This window comes from Taeniopygia guttata, chromosome Z, assembly GCF_048771995.1.
Source record: "Taeniopygia guttata chromosome Z, bTaeGut7.mat, whole genome shotgun sequence".
NCBI lineage: Eukaryota > Metazoa > Chordata > Aves > Passeriformes > Estrildidae > Taeniopygia > Taeniopygia guttata.
Genome location: NC_133063.1, coordinates 34,438,331 through 34,462,308, shown reverse-complemented (window position 1 = coordinate 34,462,308; position 23,978 = coordinate 34,438,331). Strand labels below are relative to the sequence as shown.

The following is a 23,978-nucleotide window of genomic DNA, read 5'->3' as shown; positions in this document are numbered from 1 at the left end:
TGTGCCAAAGAAAGTTTAGTCAGAATGATCCCAGAAAATGTTTCTTGATATAAGATAAATGCTTTTTTTTATAGGAAAAAACTTTAAATGTAACAAAACCAAAATAGCCTTGAAAGGGCTGCTTCTCAAAGCAGAAGGTATTTCATAGAATGCCTTTTATAATGCATTGATTTCATTTTGATGACAAGATTTCCTCTTCTATTACTGCCTTAGCGCTCTCTCTTGTCCCCACTTTCGTCCCAGCTAGCTCCGTGGGGGGGAGGGGGGGGGAGCGCTGGCAACTTCCGTGTTTTCCGGCGAACCCTCGCGGGTGTCGGCCGGTGCTGCGTGGGTTTGGGAGCGAGGCGAGTCCCGAGGCGAATAAAAGGAGAGAGACTTTTTCCTCCACGGGCGATATCTTGGTTTATTGCGGCTTGGTTGGGAAGGCAAAAATCGAAAAGACTGCTGCATGCTAAGTTAGAGTTTGTCCGTGCCGCCTGGCCGATTCGGGGGCGGGGCGGCGCGCTCCGAAGCTGGCCGCGATCCAGGAGAGGCTGCATGTGGAGCCGCGGCGCTGCGGCCGGCATGTGCGGGAGCCGCAGAGACCACGGCAGCGGCGGCGGCGGCGGATCAGCTGCGGCAGCGATCGCGGGGCCGTCCGGGACGGCCGTGATCGCCCGGGGCAGCGGCGGTGGTGGTGGAGCAGATGCAAGCGGCGGCGGCTGCGGCAGTCAGGGGCCGGGCGAGAGAGAGAGCCACGGCAGCACGCAGGAATCAGGCGGGAGAAAAAGCCCGCGGCAGCACGCAGAGGCCAGGCAGGAGAAAAAGCCCGCGGCGGCACGCAGGAATCAGGCGGGAAAAAAAGCCCGCGGCGGCACGCAGAGGCCCGGCCGGAGAAAAAGCACCGGGGCGTCCCCAACCCACTCTATAAGTACTGGATAGGGGAAACCCGGGGTGGCCAATGAGATAATACCACGGGGGGACTGGGGACAGTGGGGTGCAGGGGTCCAATGGGAGATGGACAGATGGAAGGGTGCCAGGTCGTCTCCCAACCCCACCGCGTGGCTGACAGATGGTCTGAGGGACGTAAACAGAGTGACTCGGCACTTTCTCGGGAAGGCAAACCACGGGGGGAAATGGGAGAACCCGGGAGGTCGTTACAGATCGCAAGGGGATACATGGAATGACCTTATACATAATAGAACATATAATAACACAATTCCACAAATTAATGTTTTTCAGTATCAGCTACAAGATGTGAAAAGCTGTATACATTGTTGATGGAAAACAATACATGTCTGCCAGAGCTCACAAGATAAAGCCAAACATAGCTAAGATTTCAGCTTGGCAGCAACACGTGCCTCTTAGCGGACACAACGACAGGCAGCCTTCGTAAATGGCACTTATTCAGCAGTACTTAATTAACAAGCCTTAACAAAGAACTTTACCATTAGTTTTGTCAAGTGATGGGTTTACCTTCCTTCATAAAAGAATAGCACTGAATATCACTTTTGCTTTATTCTAAACATGGTCTGCTTTAACAGTTTTCCACCGTGACGAATGCTATAGTTTCTGTTTCATCCTTTCCTCCCTCTGTATCTCTCACTGTTGCCTGTATGTAGAGTCATGGAAAATTTTCCCCCCTTGTTTTACAAGGTCAGGGCTATCCTCTTACAGTACATTAACTGCCTGAAAAACAAAAATGTTTCTGGGTAAGCAGGTTGCTTAATGGCCTCAGAAGAGTTATAATTTATATGATTAAAAGCATTGACAACAGAGGTGAAGGACTTAAACAGATAACTAATTCAGAAAATTTTGCTGATAGCATAATAATCCATGCTGAGCCATTCACAATATTACCTAAGTTTTTCGAGACAGGTTCATTACAAGGCAGCACTGCAAAGATTATTCCAGATTTAGCATAAAATTTACTCTGCAGAAGATTCTGAATGTTGATGGCTCTATCTGCATCATTGTCAGCATGTAGAATCACAAACTTAGAGCAAACTTAGAGCATCTCATTACTGCAAACTTCTGAAATGCTGCTTTGATGCTGTGTAATTTCAGTAGAGAAACCCCATAGTTTGTTAATTGGCTTGGAGTCTCCCAGACCTGTACAGAAGTCATTAGCCTTCTGCTGCTCTCTGCTGAGAGTGATATATCTGGAGCTACTACTGCCCATTACAGAAAGGACACACATATAATCCTGCTCTGCTCTTCACTGGGGCAGCCTCATCTTGCATAGTGTATGTGCTTTTATTCACTGAAATAAAAGACACTGAGCTGTTAGAGAGTGTCCAAAGGAAGGCCGTGAGGGTGGTAAAGGACCTTGACGGGAAGTTGTGAGAGGAGTGCCTGAGGTCACTTGGTCTGTTCAGGCTGAAGGAGATTGAGGGCAAACCTCACTACAGTTACAACTTCCTCATGAGGGGTAGAGGAGGGCCAGGCACTGATCTCTTCTCTGTGGTGACAGTGACAGGTGGAATGGCCTGAATTTGTATCAGGGAAAGTTTAAGCTGGATGTCAGGAAAAATTCTTCACCCAGAGGGCGATGGGGCACTGGAACAAGCTCCCCAGGGAAGTGGTCACAGCACCAGCCTGACAGAGCTCAAGAGGTGTTGGACAACACTCTCAGGCACACGGTGTAATTCTTGGGAATGGTGCTATGCAGGGCCAGGAGCTGGATTTGGTGATCCTTGTGGGTCCTTTCCAAATCAGCTTATTCTGTGATTCCGTAATTCTGTGACAAAAATATTTTTGTGGAAAGAGGAATTCTTTGCTTTTCTTTAACAACCAGCCTGTTTGACTGGTTGAAAGACATGCAGAAATGAAAGAAAGCAGAAATGCTAATGAAAGAAAACAGAAATGCTGGGAGAAAAATTGATATTTATATTTCCCAGACTCTTTCATTGGTGAACTCAATGCTGAGCTCTCTGGCTTGCAAGAGGGGCAAGAACTTACCCCAAAGACCCATCAGCCACCACCACTAGGAAATTTCATCCATGGGAGCAGAGATGTTCATGTAGTTCATGTGAGGTAAAGGGAGATATTGTGTTGAAGATGTTGGCATAGAGATGTCAGGGTGTAAGCTTATCCATCCCCAATATGATCTGTGCTCTCACTCGAATGAAATCAGTGACAGAGGGTCAGCTCAACTGTTGACAACACTGTGAAGCCAATGCTCAGCTCAGAGGGGGTTGATACAAGGGACACCACCGGCAACAATCAGATTATCAGCCTTTCTATCACTGTCTCATTCCTGTTTATTTCTTTAATCATTGTTTGCACTGTTCAAGCTGAACTTAGAGGAGTCTTCTTTGTTTCTGCAAAGATGCCGGAAGTAGCTCCAGTTTTTAATTCTGCTAAGGTTGCTCGAGGACCTGAGCAAACCCCAAAGGGGAGAATGGAGCAGAAGGGGTTCTGCCACTTTCAGCAGCTGCCAAACCAATTTATCTGTAGCATGAAAGAGAAGCCAAGGCTCACATCCTCCAGGGAATTTGTACAGCTGCATTGGCCCTTGCACTGGTTACAGAGGACAAGAGAGGCAGAATCAGGCCTTGTACATATGAGTGGTGGTACCTACAAAGGGAAGAGTGTTTGCCCGCCCTAACACCACCACTCCCAATCCCTGTCCTTTCCCTCCTCTCTTTCAATCTTTTTCCCCTTAAAATGAAGGTTCATGAACTATATCCTGGCTGAGGAGAAATCAGCGGGGTCACTGGGGAGATCATTCTTTTTCCCCTTCACCAGCCAGAGAAGGTTTTAAACAGAGGCCTTCTGTGTCTGGAATTGTCTCAATACCTTCCCGTGGGCTTGATGTTCTCTCAGCACCTCCTGCTCTGAGAAGCCTGCCAAGGTCTTCCACAACTAGGTCTTGGTCTGACCCAAGGCTTTTCTTTTTTTGTACACAAGGTTAAGCTGGCATTAATGTGTTCAAATCTAAGTATAGAACAGGTGGCAGGATTCATCCACTGCTTTGTGTTTTCCCACAACTCTAGCCTTGTGCTAGAACAGTGTGCTCCATTCATTAAATATTAGTTTCATTTTATCAGTAGAGCTTCAGGTGTTTTCCAGTTAATGGGTAAAGAGTCAGCAATGCTGTTTGACCTTAGAAGAGCAGAACCTCGGAGAGCAAAGTAACTTGTCCTGCAGTAACACAAAGTCCACATAGACCTTCCCTTTCTACCTCAATTTTATATGTCAGGCCATTACATTTTTCTCATGAAGTGAAAATCTGCTGTGAATGTTATGTTTTAATGTTATCTCAAAAATACGGGCAGTAGAACTAACTGCCTCTAGAGACAGGAGTCAAAACACTGCAGGCCCTTTTGGGGTAAAAATAATTACTTGTATTGAAACCAATCAGGTTACTTTGTTTTTTAATAAAGCAGGTTCAGCCCAGAGCAGTTCAATAAATACCCTAATAAGCATGTCGTTAAGGCTATGTGGTGATCTGTTTGTGTAGCAGTACATATGAATGAATTGGCTCTAGATATTAAAAGTATGATGAACTTAAAAGAAAGTGATGCCCATTGGAGATAAGAGTCAGTGTTATGTATAATGAGGCCTGCAGTAAGGAGCTGACGGCAGGAGCAATGGTATGTATTACACATGGAAACAAAGATATAGTGTAGCTGTACACGTTGTAACACACATTTAGTCCATGAAAAGGCAGGTGTGGGATTCATGCCTTCTACACAGCATCCCCAGAGCAGTATGTGCTGTTTGTCCAGCCATGCTTTCCATGGAATAGGATTTATTTTCAAATCTTTCACAGAAGTTTGAGCTTATTTTATTTTAAAGAAAACAGAAAAAAAAAAAAGCAATTCAGAGGTTTTCTTTTGCAGTAAGAACAAACACCAGGTTAAGTGCAGTGGACAGTAACTATAGTAAGGCACAGATCTCTTGTCCTAATGATTACTTATATTCCCATGTGACCTAATATAGGACCAGGCGTGTAGTTTCTGTGCTTGTTTGCTGCCCTCTCTTGGCAACATAACCAGCCTCTGGGACAGAAAACTTCTGTCAAGAAAATCAAAGGATCAAAGCAAACTCATTCAGAGAAACGAAAGAGTCTTGTGTCAAAGAAAAAAGAAAACATTTGCATATTTTTACACATTGGAGAAAGAATTAATTGCATCTAGGCAATCAGATTTCCTCTCTTCTCTATGGTTCATTGACTCCATGTGGGGGAGAAAGAGAACTGCTAGTGCACATCCCGTGAATGGGTAATGTGCCTGTTACCAAGAAACATCATCCTTTCCTATATATTATTGCGAGCATCAACCAGTTACCTTTCCCTTCTCCCTCCACAAAAGCAAGTTTCTATAGAAGAATGATTTTTCCTTTTCAGTCCCTAGCACAATATTTGAGCAGATTTCCAAGACCTCAGTTTCTTCTCTATAGATTTCCATCTGCAGTACACATATGTGTATCTTCTGTTATCAGTGTCAGAAAGATGAAAAGAAATTGGATCCTGTGAATAGCAGTAATCTTTTATAACAAATATGAAATCTGCTTTTCATGAAAAGTCTTCTTCCAGCTCTCGTTTCAAGAAGAGGAATCCATGTCATTTAGTGGAATCTGTGGGTATTGGTGATTCTGAGATTGTAGAAAGTCTCTGTCTTTCTGCCCTGTTGCCAAAGAAGAAGCCATAATTCATCTGTGCTGTTTTCAAGGTTGTTTATTCTTGCTTATCTATAACATGTTCTGCTGCCCTGCCGCAGGTCTGTCCTGCAGGGCAGTGTGCGGGGCTCTGCCCCTCAGTGGGATGTTACAAAAATTACATACCAGAAACTACGTGTGCTATATTTACAATAATGTGCCAATATCTATCATCTACGTTGAACAGTGTGTCCCCAGCCTAAACCAATAGAAAAATGCCAACACCACAGTGAAACATGGAGGGCATGAAGAAGGAGGAAAAGGACAAGACACACCCAATTCCTCCATCTTGTCCCCTCTGAACCCCTAATCTAGAAGCCTAAAATTTTACTTTTGCACCCGTGCCACATTTAATTATTACTCTTATCAAACACTCAAAGCTTGTAATTCATTCTGTAAGATTGAAAACTCCTCTCCATGGACAGACATCACAGACAGTGTCTCTCGGGGCTCTGTACAGGGGGGTTCCTGACCCCTGCCAGGGTCCCAGACCTGCCAGGGCAGCCAGAGGGAAGCCCTGGATTCCCACAATTTAGGATCCTCTTTGCAGGTAAAGAAACGCAAGGGACATAACAGTTGATTATGAAATCTCTCTATGCTCACATGGGGCTATGATCCCATGTGTTCACAGACCATGCACACAGGTCATACATACTCCAGAAGGCTGTAAACAAACAGCTTTCTGACTACCCAGTGAGGAACACTTTTCTACATGCAAATCTTCCATGTCTGTCATGTTCAATATTCACTTACGCATAAGAAAGCACATTTTACATTTTCAAATAATGAAGGCTCTCCCATGGAGGAAACATTCTTCATATTCTTTCTGGATAGTAGTGGATTCAACCTTAAAAACATTCTCCTGCCAACAAGGTCATGTCGGCTCAAATCCATGACCAAAGATCATAAACAGTATCCTCCAGTCAGCTGCCTTCCTCCAGGTCATCCTTCCTTGAGCGTCTGACCACCATTTGAAGTAACACTGCCAAAGAGTCTTGCCAACAGATCCTGTTGGTTTGATTCCTCAGGAAAAGAAGGTGCATAATATTTTGCACTGAACGTTTCTGAATACGAATAAAATGGAGAATTAGTGGTTTTTAAGAAGAATTTTAAGGTTTCTCAGAAGGATGTTTTTAAATTCCCATTATGAAAGCCATCCAGTAGTCTCATAGTATAAGAAGTATACCCATAAAAGATTTCAAAGCTGTGTTTAAGATAAAAATAAGAATAAAATCCAAGGAAATTTCTGATTTTCTATATTCAAAGGAATACATCCTTCTATTTTCAGCTTGTAGTTGGGATAATATTGCTCAGGAATCCAAAACTGACTCTTTCCCCAAGACAGAATCAAAATCCATCTGGACTTAATCCTTTACAGTGTGCTCAAGGATGACCCTATTTGAGCAGGGAGGTTGGAGCTGCCAACGCATCATGGTCTGTTCCAACCTAACCCATTCTGTGATTTGATGAGATACATAGGAGGGTGTAACCCTGCCTCTCCTTGCACCTGCTTTCAGCTACACATGCGTGGCCCCCAGCCTCAGTTCCCTCTGGTTTTCTTAGTGACATGTTTTCATGTTAACTTGCTGCTGGTTTACAACCACATGATTTGGGTCTTACACCCCATGTCCGTGTTCTTGTGGTTCAGGTTGAGAGCAGGGACACTTGAGCATGAGCCAGAAGGAAGCTTATATACAACCAGCGCCTCCAGAAGAGTGAAGAACAAACATGACAACTCATGAAGACACCCAGACCTCTACAGAATCCATGGTTATGTCCCAGGGGTGGGACCGCTGTTCAAACAGCACTTTATCTCCAGTCACTCATCAGTGTATGTGCTCTCACAAGTAGGCATCAGTGCAGAAAGAAAATCTTTGGTTTATTGCAGACATTTACTAGGCACACAAGTAGACCTGGAGGTGGGAGCCAGGCCAAAGGATCAACAAAAGGGAGCCTGGAGTTTTCAAAGGCTCCTGGCAGTACAGACTTGGATCTGTGTGTAGTAGTAGGGACAGGCGAACGGAAGATCTCGGGATGTGACGGAAAGAGAGACCCTTCCCCCTTCTCCCTGCTTCACATTATCTATTAACCCCAGAGCATGTAACCACACCTAACCCAGTAGTTTTCCACTCCCGACTAACCCTAGAGACCCTACCAAACCCCCTCTGACGTAGCAAAGTCCCCCAAGGCTATTTAAACCCATGAGATAAGATAATAAAGGCTTTTCGACCGTCCACCAAATTGGTGTCTGCGTTTGTCGTTAGCCTGAGTGGCCCGGAGAGGCCGGGCCGCCGTGCTGTCTTCTTGGAACCAGGTCGCCGTTGTCTTTCATAAAGGCAACACTGTGATATCATCCTGCTGATATCACTCAAGAGGTATTCCATACAAACCAACTGAATCTGTGCTGGAGCTGACAAGTGTTTACTCACCAATGCTCATCACAAGTGACCTGGACCATCAAAAGCAGGGTATAAAGCTGCTATATATGAAGATTTTCACTTCTGAGTTGAAAAGAAGTAAGTCTGGAAGCTAAAGAGATCTTTCTGGGATTTGTTTCTCCACAGAGCTGGGAAAGGTAGAAGCTCTAGGATTCCTCTCCCACAGTCCACACAGACCAGTTCTACCTCATCCCACCCAAAAAATTCCTTGAGCTGGGGAAGAGCCATCCCCTTTGGAAGCTTGTATCTGTTTCCCCTGAGCCATCATGTTCCTTGGAATTCCTCACTACAAAGCATTTTTGCCCAATGGCAGCTTTCTGTGGGGAGAGCACAGAGGATCTTTGCTCTTGTACCCTGCTGAGTAGTAGTCACAGCACTGGCACTGCCTGAGCTGTTGGCACTGGGACCTGCAGTTCTTAGGGTGAAGCCACCCCATCCCTCTCCACAGCTGACTCTGGCACTGAATGTGACATCACTCCTCCCTGCTGCTCCAGGACACAAACATGTCTTACACAAAAGGGGGACACCAGGACCATTGCCGGTGAGACCTTATACCTGATGTCCCTTCTCTGAGAGGAACATCCCACCACAGCAAATCTCAGATCCCTCCGGAGATGTGAGTGCTGTCTTACCCCATCCCTCTCCATGACAAGGCCAACAGCAGCACCATGGAGTGCCTTGCAGAGGGGAATCTGGGCACATGCTGTGAGCAGGAGGCCATGGACTGGGGAGGAGGCCCTCTCAGGCATGGACTGACAGCACCTCTGAGGAAGGAAGGCAACAGAGGAGTCAAGGCTTTCAGTTCAGGGTTTGGGGAGGGGGTCTTCTTTCCCTTTCCCTTTCCCTTTCCCTTTCCCTTTCCCTTTCCCTTTCCCTTTCCCTTTCCCTTTCCCTTTCCCTTTCCCTTTCCCTTTCCCTTTCCCTTTCCCCTCTCTCCTCCTTTCTCCTTCCCCCCCCCCCCCCCCATATACTAGCAGTAGCTACAGCATTCTAGAAATACATATGGTGAGCTTCTCAACAGATTTTCGTTTCAGGTGCCACCACAGGCATGAAGAAAACATGTAGGAGAGGCAGGTGGGCAGGGTGGTCTCTGCAGGGGTTGGGTGGTTCTCCGGTGCCATGAATCTCCTGAAAACTATTTTGCAGTTGCTACAACCACTGGTTGTAGAACACTCTGGTTATGTTTTTCCAGGATAGTGAGTGTTCGTGACAGAGATAGTTCTCCTGTGAACTGCCAACCAGATGGCAAAATACACATCAGCTGCTCTCACAAGCCTGCTCACCAGCACCACAGGCTGGACATGAGGTTGCAGAAGAGAGATGCCTGAAAGATAGGCTGGAAATAAATCCCCATAGACTGGTGTCTATAGAGCAGGAATTTGTTTATCTCAGCACTGGTGGTGAGGAGATATCTCCACCTAACTCACCCACCTTTGTCAAGTGCTGTGGTATATTTATATAGACAGTATGGCTTCATGTCACTATGTCGCTACAATATCATCATATACATGCCGGAACTAATTTACATTGTATGATTGTGAGGTTATAAAAAGCTCTTTTGCACTGTGCTTGCACCCCCCCCCCCAGTTTGGGGGTCATCAGGGGTCTTTGATGAAGGCTTCCAAGGTCTTCACATCTGAACTTTTCAGCTTTGTTTTCAGAGCATGCACAGTTATGGTGTTCCTTGGTATGTCTGGTCCTAACCTGCCTAAATTCTTTGTTTTGTGGCTAATTGACTTTATATTTGACAATTTCTCATTAGTACTATACTTATCTATCTCTAAAGCTATCCACCTGGTGGTGTGTTTTTTTCTTCTTTTTTGTCTATTCAGCATTAAGCAGGTAGTTAACCATGTACTAGCCATTACGTTGTACAGAAAGTTATTTTTTATCTGGTTATATAGATATAAAAAGTTATGTTTCAGCTTATATAGGTATAAAAGGCTAAGATTTAGGTTATATTGATATCAGGTAATATAGATAAATCAGGTTATATTGGTATCTTATAACTCAAGCTATATAAACACCTTGTCATTTTGACCTAAGTTATACAGGCATCAAGAGAAGAAAGTGGCAATCCAAGACAGAGCATGCAACTGCTCCCATCAGGTATGAAACACTCCAAAATGTCCATGCTGCTCACTGGGCCTCACCTTCAAGCCTGTCTTCTCACAAATCTGATTGATTTTGGCAGTCTGTTTCACAGGTTTCCCTAGGAAGTTCACTTTTCTCAACTCTCGTATAATTTAAGCACTGATCCTTAGGACTGCCTCCTGACTTCCTTAGAATTCTAAATGGGAGGTGTGTTACAGCTGCAGTACTTCAAATTGAACAAACTGACACTGTGTATAAAACTGAGTTACAGACAGTTCCTACTAAGTTGACTTCATTATACAGTAACCAATAATGTGGAATACATTGATCAAGGTAATGTTATATTTACAATATGTTTGAGTGGTCCCTGGGTGTTTTCAGTTCTATGCTGACACCAATTTTAAGAGATTTCAGCGTTGCTATGAAATGTTAGTTAGTCCTGGATGTATTGCTGAGCATCAAAATTAAAAATGACTTTGACTGCTATAAATGTACAGAAGTGGATATTTTCTTTTTAAGGGTATGTACATTTAGAAGAAGAAAGTACTGCACAACTGAACAGCTTCAAAAATGAGAGTTCAATAATTTCCCTCCATTTTGGAAAAATGTTGAGTCCTAGCAATACGTTTCTCAGCCTAGAAAGATCAGTAACCACTGTACTAATAGGTGGAACTAGGCTTTCTAGATTCATTTAGTCTAAGGATGCTGACTAACTCCTCACCTCTCTAACCAGACAGGCAGGATTTTTTCTAGATTGGAATTAAGAATTAACACTGAACTATTTCATACCAATAAGCCTCAAGCCCTCCCAGGCATGGCCCATTCTGCCCCAATCCATAATATTCATGGGAATGTTATCTAGAAGAAGGGATGCTGCTGAACCATGTTTCCTGGGAAGGTGATCTTTGCCCTTCAAAACCTGTGGAGCTTCACATGGAATTTGAACTCTTGAATTTCTTTCTCTTTTGATCTTGTGTCAAGTCTCCAGAGGTTGTAGGCTTTGATTGAACTGGATATTGAAGCATAAATAAATGTTTTTGGGTTTTTTTTGGTTTTGGTTGGTGTTTTTTTTTTTTTTTTGTTTGGTTTTTTTTTTTTTTTTTTTTTTTTTTTTACTATCTGTATGTATTCCTGGGCTTGAACTAAAATATGTATTTCAAAGATCTGAAAAGATATGATGCCTGTATAACAGAGAGTATTGTCTGTTAACATACAATTATAACAGACAATATTGACAACAGTATTGTCAAATATCTGCTAATTTCATTCTTGTAAATTCTCTTCCCTAACTCTCTCAGCCCTGTTATTCTAATATGCAAGTTATCATAATGAAATCCAGACTCATGTTAGCTAACATTTGGATGATTCTTTTTTTTTGGTTTTGCATTTCTTAATGTCCTAGTAGACATTTTTTACATGTATCACAGAGAAATCTGCCTAATGCTGCTGTATCAGCTGCACAGCCAACCTTTATCACCAAGCAATGCTACTGAAAGACCAAGAAATGCAAACTGCACAGCACTAAATAATTACATTCCCAGAGGGGAGGCTATTTTCACAACTTTACCACCCACATAGGCATTGAGCTACTAAGTTACACATGACAGAAATCTTTGCAAAAATAGTTATGATGGCTTCACAAACACCCATTTCTTTAACTTCCTTCATAGTCAGGATAGTATCATAAGCACTACATGAGAAGAGACACAAGTTATCAGCATGAGAAAAATGTTGAATGTGATTGGCCTGTTGCTTTCTATCCTCAACTGCTAAGTAACAGGTAGATGGAATGTATAGCTCATGGCCCCAGCACTATCAGCAACACAAAAGCTGGACTCTCTCTGGCTGTTTGAACTTCCAGGTAAGCTCCTTTAAACACAGAGGAGTTTTTTCCTGTTGTTTTCCAAGTCCCACCTTTCCCAATAATTTATGATCTGGTGTTTGTTTGTTTCTTTGTTTTGTTTTGGTTTTTGGGGGTGTTGTGTTTGGTGTTTTGGGGGTTTGCAGGGGCTTTTTTGGGTTTTTTGTTGATTTTTTGTTTTGGTTTGGTTTGTTTTTTTTTCATGTGGTGACATGAAAACTGGTAAGTAAAGTTTTTCTGGGATGCGTACTTAATATGGACAGTCTTGCCCTGTACTGATAACAAAGTTGTTCAAAGATCCACATATATATAAAAAACACTGCCCTTTTTTTCCCCCCTCCCATGTGGTCTAGTTCTAGCATAATTCAAAATGTACCTCAAATCCATCCAAATTTTTCAAGTATGTTTTAAATTATTTTGCACCTCTGCTTGTCCTGCTCTCCATTGCTTATATATTGGACTCTAGAACAACACACCCCACATGTGCCAGAGAATCATGCAAAGGACCTAGGAAAATCATTAAATCATTTTGTGGGAAAGGGAATCTAGAGATTACTTATCACTTTGCCTGATTGCACCTTGAAAGCCACCAGCAATGGGAACTCTACCAAATCCCTAGGGAGGGACTTGTTCCAGTGATTGTTCTTGTAAGAAATGTCTTTCTTGCCTCAAGATGAAACCTCACCCAGTGCAACTTGTATCGCTGCCCTTAGTCTTCTACATGTATCACTTTATGAAGAGAGCCTCCATTATCCTTGTAGATGCCTCAGAAGTACTCAAATAATGTGATTACATCCCCTCCGAGCCTTGGCAGGGAGGAGAGAAGAGGAGAGAATCCCTTGAGCCTTCTCTTCACTGCAGAAGAGACCTAACTCCTTCAGTCTTTCTTCATGACAGGCAGGTTCTCCAGCTTTTTGCCATTGACACTGCTGCAGTGCACTGCAGAATCATGTCTAGCTTGCTGTCCATCAGGAACCTCTGGTCCCTTTCAGTAAGGCTGTTCCCCCACCACACAGATCCTAGCCTGTCCTGGGTTGTTTTGTTATCTCCTCAATAGAGGACTTTACACTTGTCTTCACTCTGTTCTTTCCTGCCCACTCTTTCAAGGTGTCAGAATTTCTCTCTAATATGGCTTTCCCTTCGATGGATTCACATCATCACCCAATCAGCATCAGCATCAGCAGTGAAGTTAAAGAAGATGCTTTCAATCCTATCATCAGATAGTTTATAAAGGTGTTGAACAGTATTGGAGCCCAGTATCAATCCCTGGCAGAGCCCAACTGTGGACAGGCTGCCAACCTGAGTAAAATACATGATTGGTCATCATTTATTCTACCCATCAGTGTAAAGATATACACACCTCTCATGAGAAGCCAAGCATGTGCAAGGTGGGTTTGCTAGTCATTTTTACACTACTAAGAGCCTTTGGAAAGAAGAGTTACTAAGAGTTATTTGTAAAGAAGCGCCTTTACTACAGTTGCAGTCTATATGAGAACTCTAGAGTGGTAAAACAATGGGACACTGATAATGATACAGTAGCAAGGCCTGAGGGCTAAATACCAGGTTGAAACTTAAATCCAAAGGGATTTCTCTCTTTAGTGTGTGAAGCAATTTATCTGGATTTCCATTTTCTTAGAGATTAAATGGTTCTAATGACGGTCACTGACTCTCTAAACTGCTTTCTGCAGGTGGAAAAGGCTATATAAAAGGTAGAGGAACTTGTTTTAGTATAGGTCACCAAGCTGCACCCAAGGATGCTTTCATTTCACATGGAATAACTGCAACTGTCTGGTTACCAGTGCATGGACAACATGGAAAGAGGACAATACAGAGTGCAGAGGTTGTTGCTGAACCAACTTCCTTTTCAGCCTCAGATCCCACTGAAGTGATCTTCTTATCACTTGTATTAAGTCATTGCTGATTGTTACTGATAGTAGAATGTTGCCCGTTGCACTGTAACTTGGAGCTAAACATGCAAAATCTGTTTTTGAGCATGCTAAATTCCTAGTTGCATTGTGCTTAGGACAAGATACTTTGTTGGGTTTGTTGTTGTTTTGTCCTAAAACCTCAAACCATTTTGTCTTTATGGGATATACAATATATATGCCTATTTCTTAGGATTAAAGTGATTCCTGGCAGTTATCACTCTCAGTGCAGTGTAAATTGGACACTTTAAAATATGGGTAACTGACAAACTACAGAAGTGAAAAGCACTGATTGAAATACCTCAGGTCAAGAGAGACATTTTGTTGTTTGCTTTCCCCCTTATAGATTTGACTGTTTTGAGAGCACAAATCACTATAGTTCTTTGAATTCCTTGTGTACTACCACTGAGAAAAAGACAACAGTTCCTTCTGAAAACTAACTGAAATCACAGTCATGTGAAAAGGACAGAGGAGCCTGCTGCTCTAAGGCAAGGTTCTGTCATGCTGCAAAAATATGTGAAATGAAGCAAAATTTTAAGCATGTTTTTGGAAGCTTTCCTCCCCACTCCTCTTCTTTGATTTGCTTGTACTGTGTTGAAGCTCTTCTATATTCACAGAAGTGTAAAACCTCTGGGACCTCCTGAACATGGACATTTGGCCTCCACCCTCATTATGTCCAGGTACTGCTCCTTGGATATTGCTTTAAAGATGCAAGGAACTTGTACCTATTCCTACAGATGAGAAAATAAGCAAAGTGCAAAGAAGAACTACATCTGAAGAGCCCTGTAGTGAATCCAGAACCCAAGAACAGTTTCATAGGATTCAAAGTCTGTCTCATGACAGGGATATTGTTGAATTGCCTCCTTTTCCAAGCCCCTTTGACTACAATGTTTTTTACCCTAAGCTAGAGCCAAGAACTTTTGTGACAATGCTCAGCTGATCAGATCTGGAAAGAAGGAAACTTTGATGGACAAGATGAGGACGTACTTTTACCAATTTTCACAAGCATCACTGAAATTAATCTTTTCATATCTTTTTGAATGCTTTCTTTGAAGTGAACATTTTAGCAACCTTAATTATAACCTTACAGCAGAATAATGTTTCATGACCATTTAAATATCACAAATTTCAAGATGCACTCTCAGTGGTGGATACAACACATCTTATGTGTCGTGGAGAATGCAAATTGTCATGTTGGTATGATCACAAAGCAAAATAAGTTTACCATAGATAGATAATTTCTCTCTAAAACTCTGACTAATAAAGATAAAAAGTAGCACGTTCAGGATGCCCATAGCATCAAAGAGAACAAATAGCAAAAACCTACATACAGTAGTGTGATACGGGGCTTCTCCTCCCACTCCTACCTCCATGTATCCGGCTATTGCACAATGTTTTTATATCCTCCAAATTCCCCTGTGATTAGCCTTGCTCTGCAATTGTAGGACAGAACACATTGTGTCTGTTCTTTATTTCAGACGCTGGCCTGAATTCACACCCCTGTTGGACTTGCAACTTCTGAAGACATAAATAGATTTAGATGTAGACCTGGACTGGACACAGCAGGAAGAAAAAGAGCTTGGGCCCTGCACTAATGTTGAATGTAGGTCTAAGCACATCTTCATGCAGTGGATGGTTAATACCCATGAGACTCACATGGTTAGCCCTGCATCATGACCACTGTCTGCTTGCTGACAAGCTTGCCCCAGGTCCCTTCAGAAAGGACTTTGGCACCATCTCTGACAGTGATACTCTCATCTGCTTGGATGCTCTAGAGCAAAGAATATGAACAGAGCCAACAATGCCAGGGTTTCAGATTTTTCCTGTGGCTCAACCAGTAGGTACTGCACCAATAGCTGTGTGCACTTGTTGCTAGAGAACTGCCTGCTTATGGTGATGAGAAAAGACTGTGGAACTGAAACTCAGTTCCCATGCATCAGCTACTGCCCTGAGAGTCCCACTTTTTTGCTAGAACACAATGCATGCGTTGCAGCTATGTGGTTGTAAAACACCTGTTTGATCATGTAAAGATATATAAGGTCAAAAAACCTGAAGATCTGCAGAAAGAAAACATTGCTACCTTTTTTGATACAAGTTTTATAGTATCCAAATACATTTTCCAAGTAAAAGAGACAGTTTGATCTTGCATGCAGCACAGCCAAAGGCAAAGCCAGCTCTTGAACTTTGCCAATACTATTTTCTACTGCTATTCTGTTTACATCATCCAAAAAATTTTTTCATTTGAAAAAAAAAAAAATTACTTGAACAACCATTTCTTAAAGAGCAAATAATTATTTATAGTTAATGCAATTCACATTAAGGAAAAGTGTGTAGCTGTGGAAAACTAAAAAATAAACAATGGCATTCTTGAGAGTGGCATTTCTTCTCTATCCTATAAGTTTGTTCTGAGACATTTAGATCTTAGTATCAAGGTTTATTCCTCATTGGTTTAGCCATTCAGAATATATTGCATTCCTGAAAACAAACAATATTTCATGATCACAGTAAGTCATCTAGATTTCCAAAGCCATTGAAGTGTAATTACAGTAAAAATATGGGATAGAAATCACTTCCAGTTTTGCAAGGTGAGTGCATATCAAATGTGTTAGTCCTGCATATGAGAAAGAAAAATGTTGTAACTTCACAAACACTGGCATGTAGATAAAGTGGATGGCTCAGAAGCCAAAGACACTGAGATTTTCAAGAATGGTATTGGAGAAGGAAAAGAATTGTGAATACTCCCACATATTACTATTTGTTGCATAAGGATAGCTACAGGTTTTTCCTCTTGTTTTGATGCCTCCTGTTCTTATTTTCTGCAGGAATTAGAAAAACCTGATCTGGGGACTCCTCTGCCCCTGCAGCTCTTGAAGGGTATATGGAATCACACAGAATCATAGTGTTATGTGTAGTAGATATAATTTGCGCCATTTCTAATATGATATATGTGATATTGAATATTTGTTAGAGTATACATATTTGTATTAGGATTCCCCCCCCCCCCCCCCACACACAGGCGCAGGTGAGACCGGGTGTAGATTGGAAATGATTTACAAGTAAGAAGGTACAGCTCGCCAGGAGATGGGCCATGTCTGGGGAGATACAGAAACCCCAGGTGCTGATCGTTAGCGTGAACGACCCGAGATGGATATCATGGAAATCCTGAGGCAGATACATGTGAATACAGGGTTCCCGTAAATTTCATCAAAGGATTCAACAAACTCCGGACAGTCATTTGTTCTCCCTCATCACCAAAAAGGAAAATCTTATTAACATATGGACTCTGAATAGAAGAAAAAACTGATTGCTGAAATCTTGGCCTCAGGCGGAATTTTCCCTATAAAAACCGCTTGTGCCAAGATGGAGGGGTGTGGGCATGGAGGAAAACCTCTGATGAGGCTGACTCCTTGTTGCACACCCAGGGCCGACCCCGGGCTCGGCTCTGTTCTTTCCTTGTGGCTGGCTAGATAGAATTTGATTGCAAAATAAATAATTTATTTTTCATATTAATTTGGCTGGACAAATTTTCATTTATAACAATAGAATGGATCGATTGCATTGGAAGGGAGCACATCTGGTCCAACCTGACTTTTCGAGTGGGGTCATCCCAGGGCACATGGCACAGATTTGTGTCCAGATGGTTATTGAATATCTCTAGTGAGAGAGACTCCAACCCTCTCTGGGCAATCTGTTCCAGTGTTTAGTCACCTGCACAGGAAATTCTTCCTCATGTTCAACAGTTTCTGCCTGTTGCCTCTCATCCTGTTGCTTGGCACCACTGACCAGAGCCTGGCTCTGTCCTCTTGCCACCCTCCATTCAGACACCCATAGACATTGATAAGGTCCGATCTCAGTCTTCCCTTCTCGAAAAGAAGCAGAGTGTGGGTAGATTTCGACAGCACACAGGCTGGGCTGCGCTGCCAATGCGGGGCGGGGGAGGCCCGGTCAAGGGGACTCGGTCAGGGGGGCTCGGTCAGGGGACTCGGACAGGCTCGGTCAGGGGGGGCTCGGACATGCCCGGTCAGGGGGGCTCGGTCAGGGGCGCTCGGCCAGGGGGGGCCGGCCAGCGGGGCCCGGCCCGGCCAGCGGGGCCGCGGCCAGGCGGGGCGGAGCGGGGGGCGCGGGCGCGGTGCCGCCAATGGCGGCGGGCGGGCGGGGCGCGACCGCCATTGCCCCGTCCCCCCGCGCTGGCGGCCCCCGGCCATGCTGAGGATCCGCCGCGCCTTGGCCGCGCTGCTGCCGCGGGCAGGGTCGCCGCCGGCCGCCGCCATGTCCACGCTGCTGATCAGCCAGGAGCGCTACGCGTGGCTGCGGGAGCTGGGGCTGCGGGAGGAGAACCCGGGCGTGTACAACGGGCGCTGGGGCGGCCGCGGGCAGGTGGGGGGCAGGTGCGGGGCGGCGGGGCCTCGGGGGTGGGGGGCGGCTGGGCCCTTACGGATTCGTGCCCTGTCCCCCGGGGAAGGGGCCCCGCCGCTCACCGCTGCCGTCCTACTCTAGGTGGTGACCACGTACTGCCCCGCCAACAACGAGCCCATCGCCACCGTCCGGCAGGTGAGCGCGGCCGGGGCAGCGCCGGGAACGGGGCGGGAGGAGCTCCGGGGCCCCGGGGCGTGGGTTCGGGCGCTGCCCCTGCACGGAACGCCCCGTACCGCAGCGGCGTCCAGGGGCTGCTGAGTCCAGGGCGGCCGCTGGAGCTCTTCGCAGCCTACTGCTGGCAATATGCCTGCAGCTTTCCTGGGAAGAAAAGCAGTCTGTTTGCTTTTTGTTTTTTGGGGTTTTTTTTTGTTTTTTGGTGTTTTTTTTTTTGTTTTTTGTTTTTTTTTGGGGGGGGGGTTGGGTTTTTTTTGTTTGTTTGTTTTTTGTTTTTTGGGTTTTTTTGTCTCTCCAGTCCTCCGCCTCTCACTTCTGCGCTTTTGCAAACGTTGTTGGGAAGAGCAAGGCTCCCTTCCTTGCCTTTTCGTTTGTTCTTAGGGAAGTTGCAGAATAGCGACAGATTTTGTCTATTTGGTAAGGATGAGTGGCCTGGGAGGAGGTAGGAAGGAGATCAATTTGACGTTAAAGTAGTACATTTGTCAATGTTTTTACTGTAAAAATAGCACTATTGTATTAACTTACTCCTTTTGTGTATTAAGACTCAACTGGCCCTTGATGCCCAGTGAGGCTGATGGAGTAGGACATATTTATATATGTGTGTGTATGTATGTATATAACAAACATATATAAAACTGTTATTCTATATGGAGCTTCTTCTAATACCTGAACGAAAATTTCTGCTCATGGCTTTTTTGGTTGTTGTTTTTTTGTTGTTTTGGGTTTTTTTTTGTTTTTAATTTAGGCAGTACATATGCTTTTCATTGACAGTGTCTTCAGATAACTTGTCATATTGAAACCAAATTGTGTCAATTTACAAGCATTCTATAAAAGTGGTATCCTGTAGTGCAAGTACACTCTATAAAAATGTTGATCTTGAGTTAGATGCGGAAGCTTTTTTGTGCCATTTCTTTTGAGCATTTGATTTTCTTAACCTTTATGTGCTTTTTCATATAGGGTAATTTGGAGGATTATGAAGAAACAGTAAAGAAGGCTAAAGATGCATGGAAGGTCTGGGCTGATGTAAGTTAATGGAGACTTCTCATTTATTACAGATCTGTGGCAGAGACAGGCGATAAAATTGCCTCATAAGGTGAAGGTGTAAAAATGTGTTTGTACTGTGTGTGGTACATTAAAGCAAAAATCTGGAATGGAGACCTCAAGAAACAAGCCCAGATAGTTTGTGTATGATACCATTGGGGTACAAAGATGAGGACATTGACTTGTGGGATATGTTTGTTTTGAAAACCCTGGCAGATTTACCAAGGCTTGTGCCTGTGAGCTGTTGCCAGCAGGTCTGGTGAAGTTCAGAAACTTTGTAGTAAGTAAACTATCCCTATACATATTTCACTTCCTGTCGCCCCCTCTTCTGGGAGAGCTCTGTGGAATATTTGGAGGTGTAACTTGTGTTGATCTTCTTGTTCTCCTGGTGTGAGGAAGACTGCTGGTTATAAACATGGGGGGTTTTGGTTCACCTGCTGTCTTGAACAATACAGTTGTTCAGTATTTCACAGAACAACTGTGTGGTTCAAAAGCATTAGTGTTACGTTGTACGTAACAGCTAAGCTATTCTTCCTTCGCAAGCTGTAGTTCCCCATGCAGCTCTACCAGCTGTGTCCAGCCAGCACCCATCCTGCTGATGGCTGTGCCAGGCTTGGTTCTTATAGTTACCTGTTGTTTCTTTAGTAGAACCTGAAACCTGAATTTCAAAAGCTGATGTACTGTCTATGTCTTAGCCAGCACAGTAGTTTATCTTGTCTGAAGACAACAAAGTTTAATTGTTGTCTAGCAACAAACTTTAGGATGAACAAAACAGCTTCCTCGGGATATGTTAGTATGTGTTCTTTTGTTACAATTTGTGCGTCTAATGTTGGTAACTCATAACATGTTTGGAAATAATCTGAAAGCAATCCAACAATAGCAAATAACAAATAACATTAACTTTGAGAAAAAGCCTTCAAGAAACATCCAATATGTTGAAAAAAAACCAAAACATTAAATGTTTCTTGAAGGCTTTTTCTCAAAAGGTATTAATTTGTGAATTTTGTTGTTTGTAATGTGCTTACTTGAAAGATATTGGCTGTAGAGGGCTATGCTTGCATGGTTTGTGCATTTCTCCTCAGTCTTGTTTTTACAGAGAACTGTTGTTTTAAACCTGTAAATCCTTTTGCATATGGTTGGCAAATTAAACATGGCTATTGATTATTATTTACCATACTGAGACTACATTTTAAAAATTATATTAAGAGTTGGTGTATGAGCTTAATATTTTCATGAGTGAGGTTTCTATGTGTCTTAATTTCTGCTAACAAAGTAAGTGTCATATTGAAAGAAAGTTTGAAAGTGTGGTATTAAGTACACTTCAAGGCTCAGAAACCAGTAAGTACACTTTTATAAAAAATGCTTGTTTCTTGAGGTGCAGCTAATTGGTTGCATTGTGGGTGATGTAGTTGAACAGAAGTAAGAGGACTAACAAACTAAATGCTTTTGGCAATATTCAGTGAAGCTGAAGTTTTGAACAGAAAAAGTTTATACTATTATCAGTCTCTGAGGCAGGAAACAGTTTCTTGTAAAGCAGTGCACATGATAAAAATGAACAAGTAGCAGTGTCTTGGGAAGATAAAAAAGCACAGCAATCGGTGACTGCTTACTACAAGGACTGAAAACTAGCAGTATATATACAGCAGGAGTTACAGATTTTCGATCTCGCATAGATTCTTCTTGTTTGTTTTGACTAGATCCCTGCACCTAAACGTGGAGAAATAGTGCGACAGATTGGTGATGCCCTGAGACAAAAAAATCAATGTTCTAGGAAGCTTGGTAAGGTATTTTCAGAAGTAGCCTACATTTTTTTGGGGGGGAGGGTGGGAAATGAAGGTAAGGGGTGTGTCACACTTGGGTTTTTTTGAATAATACTAATTTTTTTCTGCAATACTAACCCTAGTAATTGTTAAGTAATTGCTGTTAGTTCTGTTAGTTTTCCTAATTAAGTTTTAATTTTAAAAATAAGAAAAGAATTTCAAAATTGCTGTGTTACAGAAATGACATGAAGCTGTGTCAGCTGAGAGCTTGGTTACTTGTTAAGAAAAGGTTCTTCACCCAGAGGGTGGTTGGTCACTGAACAGGCTCCCCAGAGAAGTGGTCACAGCACCAAGCCAGACAGAGTTCAAGAGGCATTTGGGCAATGCTCTCAGGCACATGGTGTGATTCCTGGAGATAGTGCTGTGTTAGGAGCTGGACTTGATCCCTGTGGGTCCTTTTTAGCTCAGGATATTCTGTGATTCTGTGAATTGACAATTTATAATAGGAAAAGAAAGTTTATTATGGGCCTCTCTGGGATGAGTGGTACAACTGTTGCCCTGCCTGCCCTCTTGCCTGTTAGATAGGGCACTTTCTAATACTAAAAGTGTCTTGGAAAAAGACCTTCCTCTAATACAGAGCTTTTTACCATGAGCTCTTTCTGGTGATCTGCAGGATTTTGTCAAGTGACATGCTTTAGAAGTTGAGATGGTCTTATTGAGGTGATCTTGCAGTGCTGTGCAGGAGATAAAGGCTGAAGGACCACTCCTTTAAAACTCTTACTTTACTCCTTTTCTTGCTAGGGAAGAAAGGGAGTCAAGTGGGAAACTTCCACTTTCTTTTTGCAGGGCTTGCCTGTCTGTGCTGTTGTTCAGAAACAGCTGTCAGTGAATAACTCCATGTGTAGTCAAGCCTATATTGTTAACCTCCAAAACTTTGTTCTGCCGTTTTCCTTGACACTGTCTCCTCAGCACAGTTTCTGTTGTGGAATTACAGTGCTAATGTACTCCTGTATTCAAAAATAGTAGAGCTTCCCTGATGAGTGTAGACAGACAGAAGTTTGTTCTCTATTCCTTGACCAAAACTTACAGCTTCTTGCCATATTTTCTTAGTTTTCCCAAACAAATAATATATGTGTTCAGCTCTGCTATGATTGGGGATGAATTTTAGGGTGAAAGAAGTGCAGTAGGTATTCAGGTTTTAGGACTTTGCCTGGCTTTAGAATATGTAAAAAGGAACTGCATAGAAACTCATCTTTCTCATACGCTGTAGGAAATTTCCAGCCTCTGTAAAGACGTTTGATGGGGGGTTCCACGGATGGATATAAGCGAGATCTCTGTTGGTTGCTCTTGGGGGATGAGGTTTATTCAGGATGCAGAAAGGCCCTGCCTGGAGCTACACAGCACGAGGCAGGGCCACAATGCATCCTGAATAAACCTCATCCCCCAAGAGCAACCAACAGAGATCTCGCTTATATCCATCCATGGAATACCCCAATCAAAAATCTTTACAGACTGGTGCCCAACTTCGGATACGAATCCACGGTGACCTGCAACCACACCCATCTGGATGCCTTTCCAGCTTTTCTACCTGTAGGACACCTTTCCATGGACGGTAACTAAATAACCAGGTATTTCCTCCCCATTGCTGTCACGAGCACGGCATTTTGCTGCTAGGCAGCGCCGAAGCCAGAGCTCTTTAAAAATTGCCGAGGCAATCCTCGAGTATCGCGACTCGTTACCAAGTAGCGAGTTTTGGGAGCCCTTCGAGGATTTCTGCCCGTTATATCTCCGAGCACAGGCGACCGCCGTGATTCAGTGGTGACCTAAGGCTTTGGGAGACTTGCCGTGGCACGCTGCCACGTGCACAGAGCACAGGCGAGCACTGATTTGCAGATCTTTGGGACAGACTCAGTTATGATAAGACTTTTCATTCATGGTGACATACTGATGAGATGACACATAAAACAATGGTACGAGTTTACCTTCTGGCCAGTTAACTGCTCTCCATAAGGTCTGAAGTTGCTGTGCCGTAGGTGTTTCTGTAGAGGTGTTGCATGTTGCAGACAGTAACTTTTCTAGGATTATCAAGTCATCTTCGGTAAGCTTATGTTCTTCAGCTGCACTGCCATTAAGTTCCTTTAATTTACCTGTAATACCAAACGAAGAAGCACAACTTTCCCAAAATAGAACTTCAGAAATCGAGATCTCAACTAAATGCTACAAAAGCACTTTATAAACAAGTAACAACTATTGCAATTGAATGGTTTTTTGGGGAGGTCAGATTTTTAAACATGTTTTCCAATTTTATAATTTCCCATTTAGGTTTTTAATTATCAGTAATTGCTACTATTATTTCCACTTTAACAGCACAACACAAAGATTCAGAATTTGTAGGAAAATTTTAGAAAATGCCTACATAAAGCTAAAAATGCAGAAAAGAGTCATGAAAACAGTAGAGTGTTCATAACTGAAATATAATTTAGTTTTGCTTTTTATTAAGTAGTAAAACAATAAAGGTACTTTATATTCTTAGTGTGATCACAATTTTTTTATTTTTACTTCAATCATGTGATCATGTTTCGCTTATGACATGTGCTATATTCAATCTTCAGTGTGATTTAAAAAT

At 43.1% G+C, this 23,978-nt stretch overlaps 2 protein-coding genes across 2 annotated transcripts in view; one reads left to right on the top strand and one right to left on the bottom strand.

Annotated features, from left to right (window-relative positions):
- The window catches only part of LOC140681932 (phospholipase A-2-activating protein-like), a 57,728-nt gene that overhangs the window by 18,617 nt on the left and 15,133 nt on the right, over nucleotides 1–23,978 (bottom strand). The window contains 1 exon segment of the mRNA XM_072922646.1: nucleotides 23,335–23,499. Coding sequence (XP_072778747.1) covers nucleotides 23,335–23,499 — 165 coding nt within the window.
- On the top strand, nucleotides 565–23,896 carry LOC140681787 (uncharacterized). The gene is made up of 7 exons (XM_072922258.1): nucleotides 565–709; nucleotides 2,880–3,015; nucleotides 17,834–18,338; nucleotides 18,459–18,512; nucleotides 19,509–19,574; nucleotides 21,290–21,371; nucleotides 22,864–23,896. Exons 1-7 carry the CDS (start codon nucleotides 565–567, stop codon nucleotides 22,896–22,898), a joined length of 1,023 nt encoding a protein of 340 aa, XP_072778359.1. The 3' UTR covers nucleotides 22,899–23,896.

What these genes read in the sequence shown, in the direction of transcription:
- LOC140681787 (XM_072922258.1), top strand. Translation starts at nt 565, where the DNA reads ATGTGCGGGAGCCGCAGAGACCACGGCAGCGGCGGCGGCGGCGGATCA. An exon ending in AAGCGGCGGCGGCTGCGGCA is followed by an intron (nt 710 to 2,879) that starts GTCAGGGGCCGG and finishes TATATTTCCCAG; the next exon opens with ACTCTTTCATTGGTGAACTC. An exon ending in CCATCGCCACCGTCCGGCAG is followed by an intron (nt 18,513 to 19,508) that starts GTGAGCGCGGCC and finishes TTTTTCATATAG; the next exon opens with GGTAATTTGGAGGATTATGA.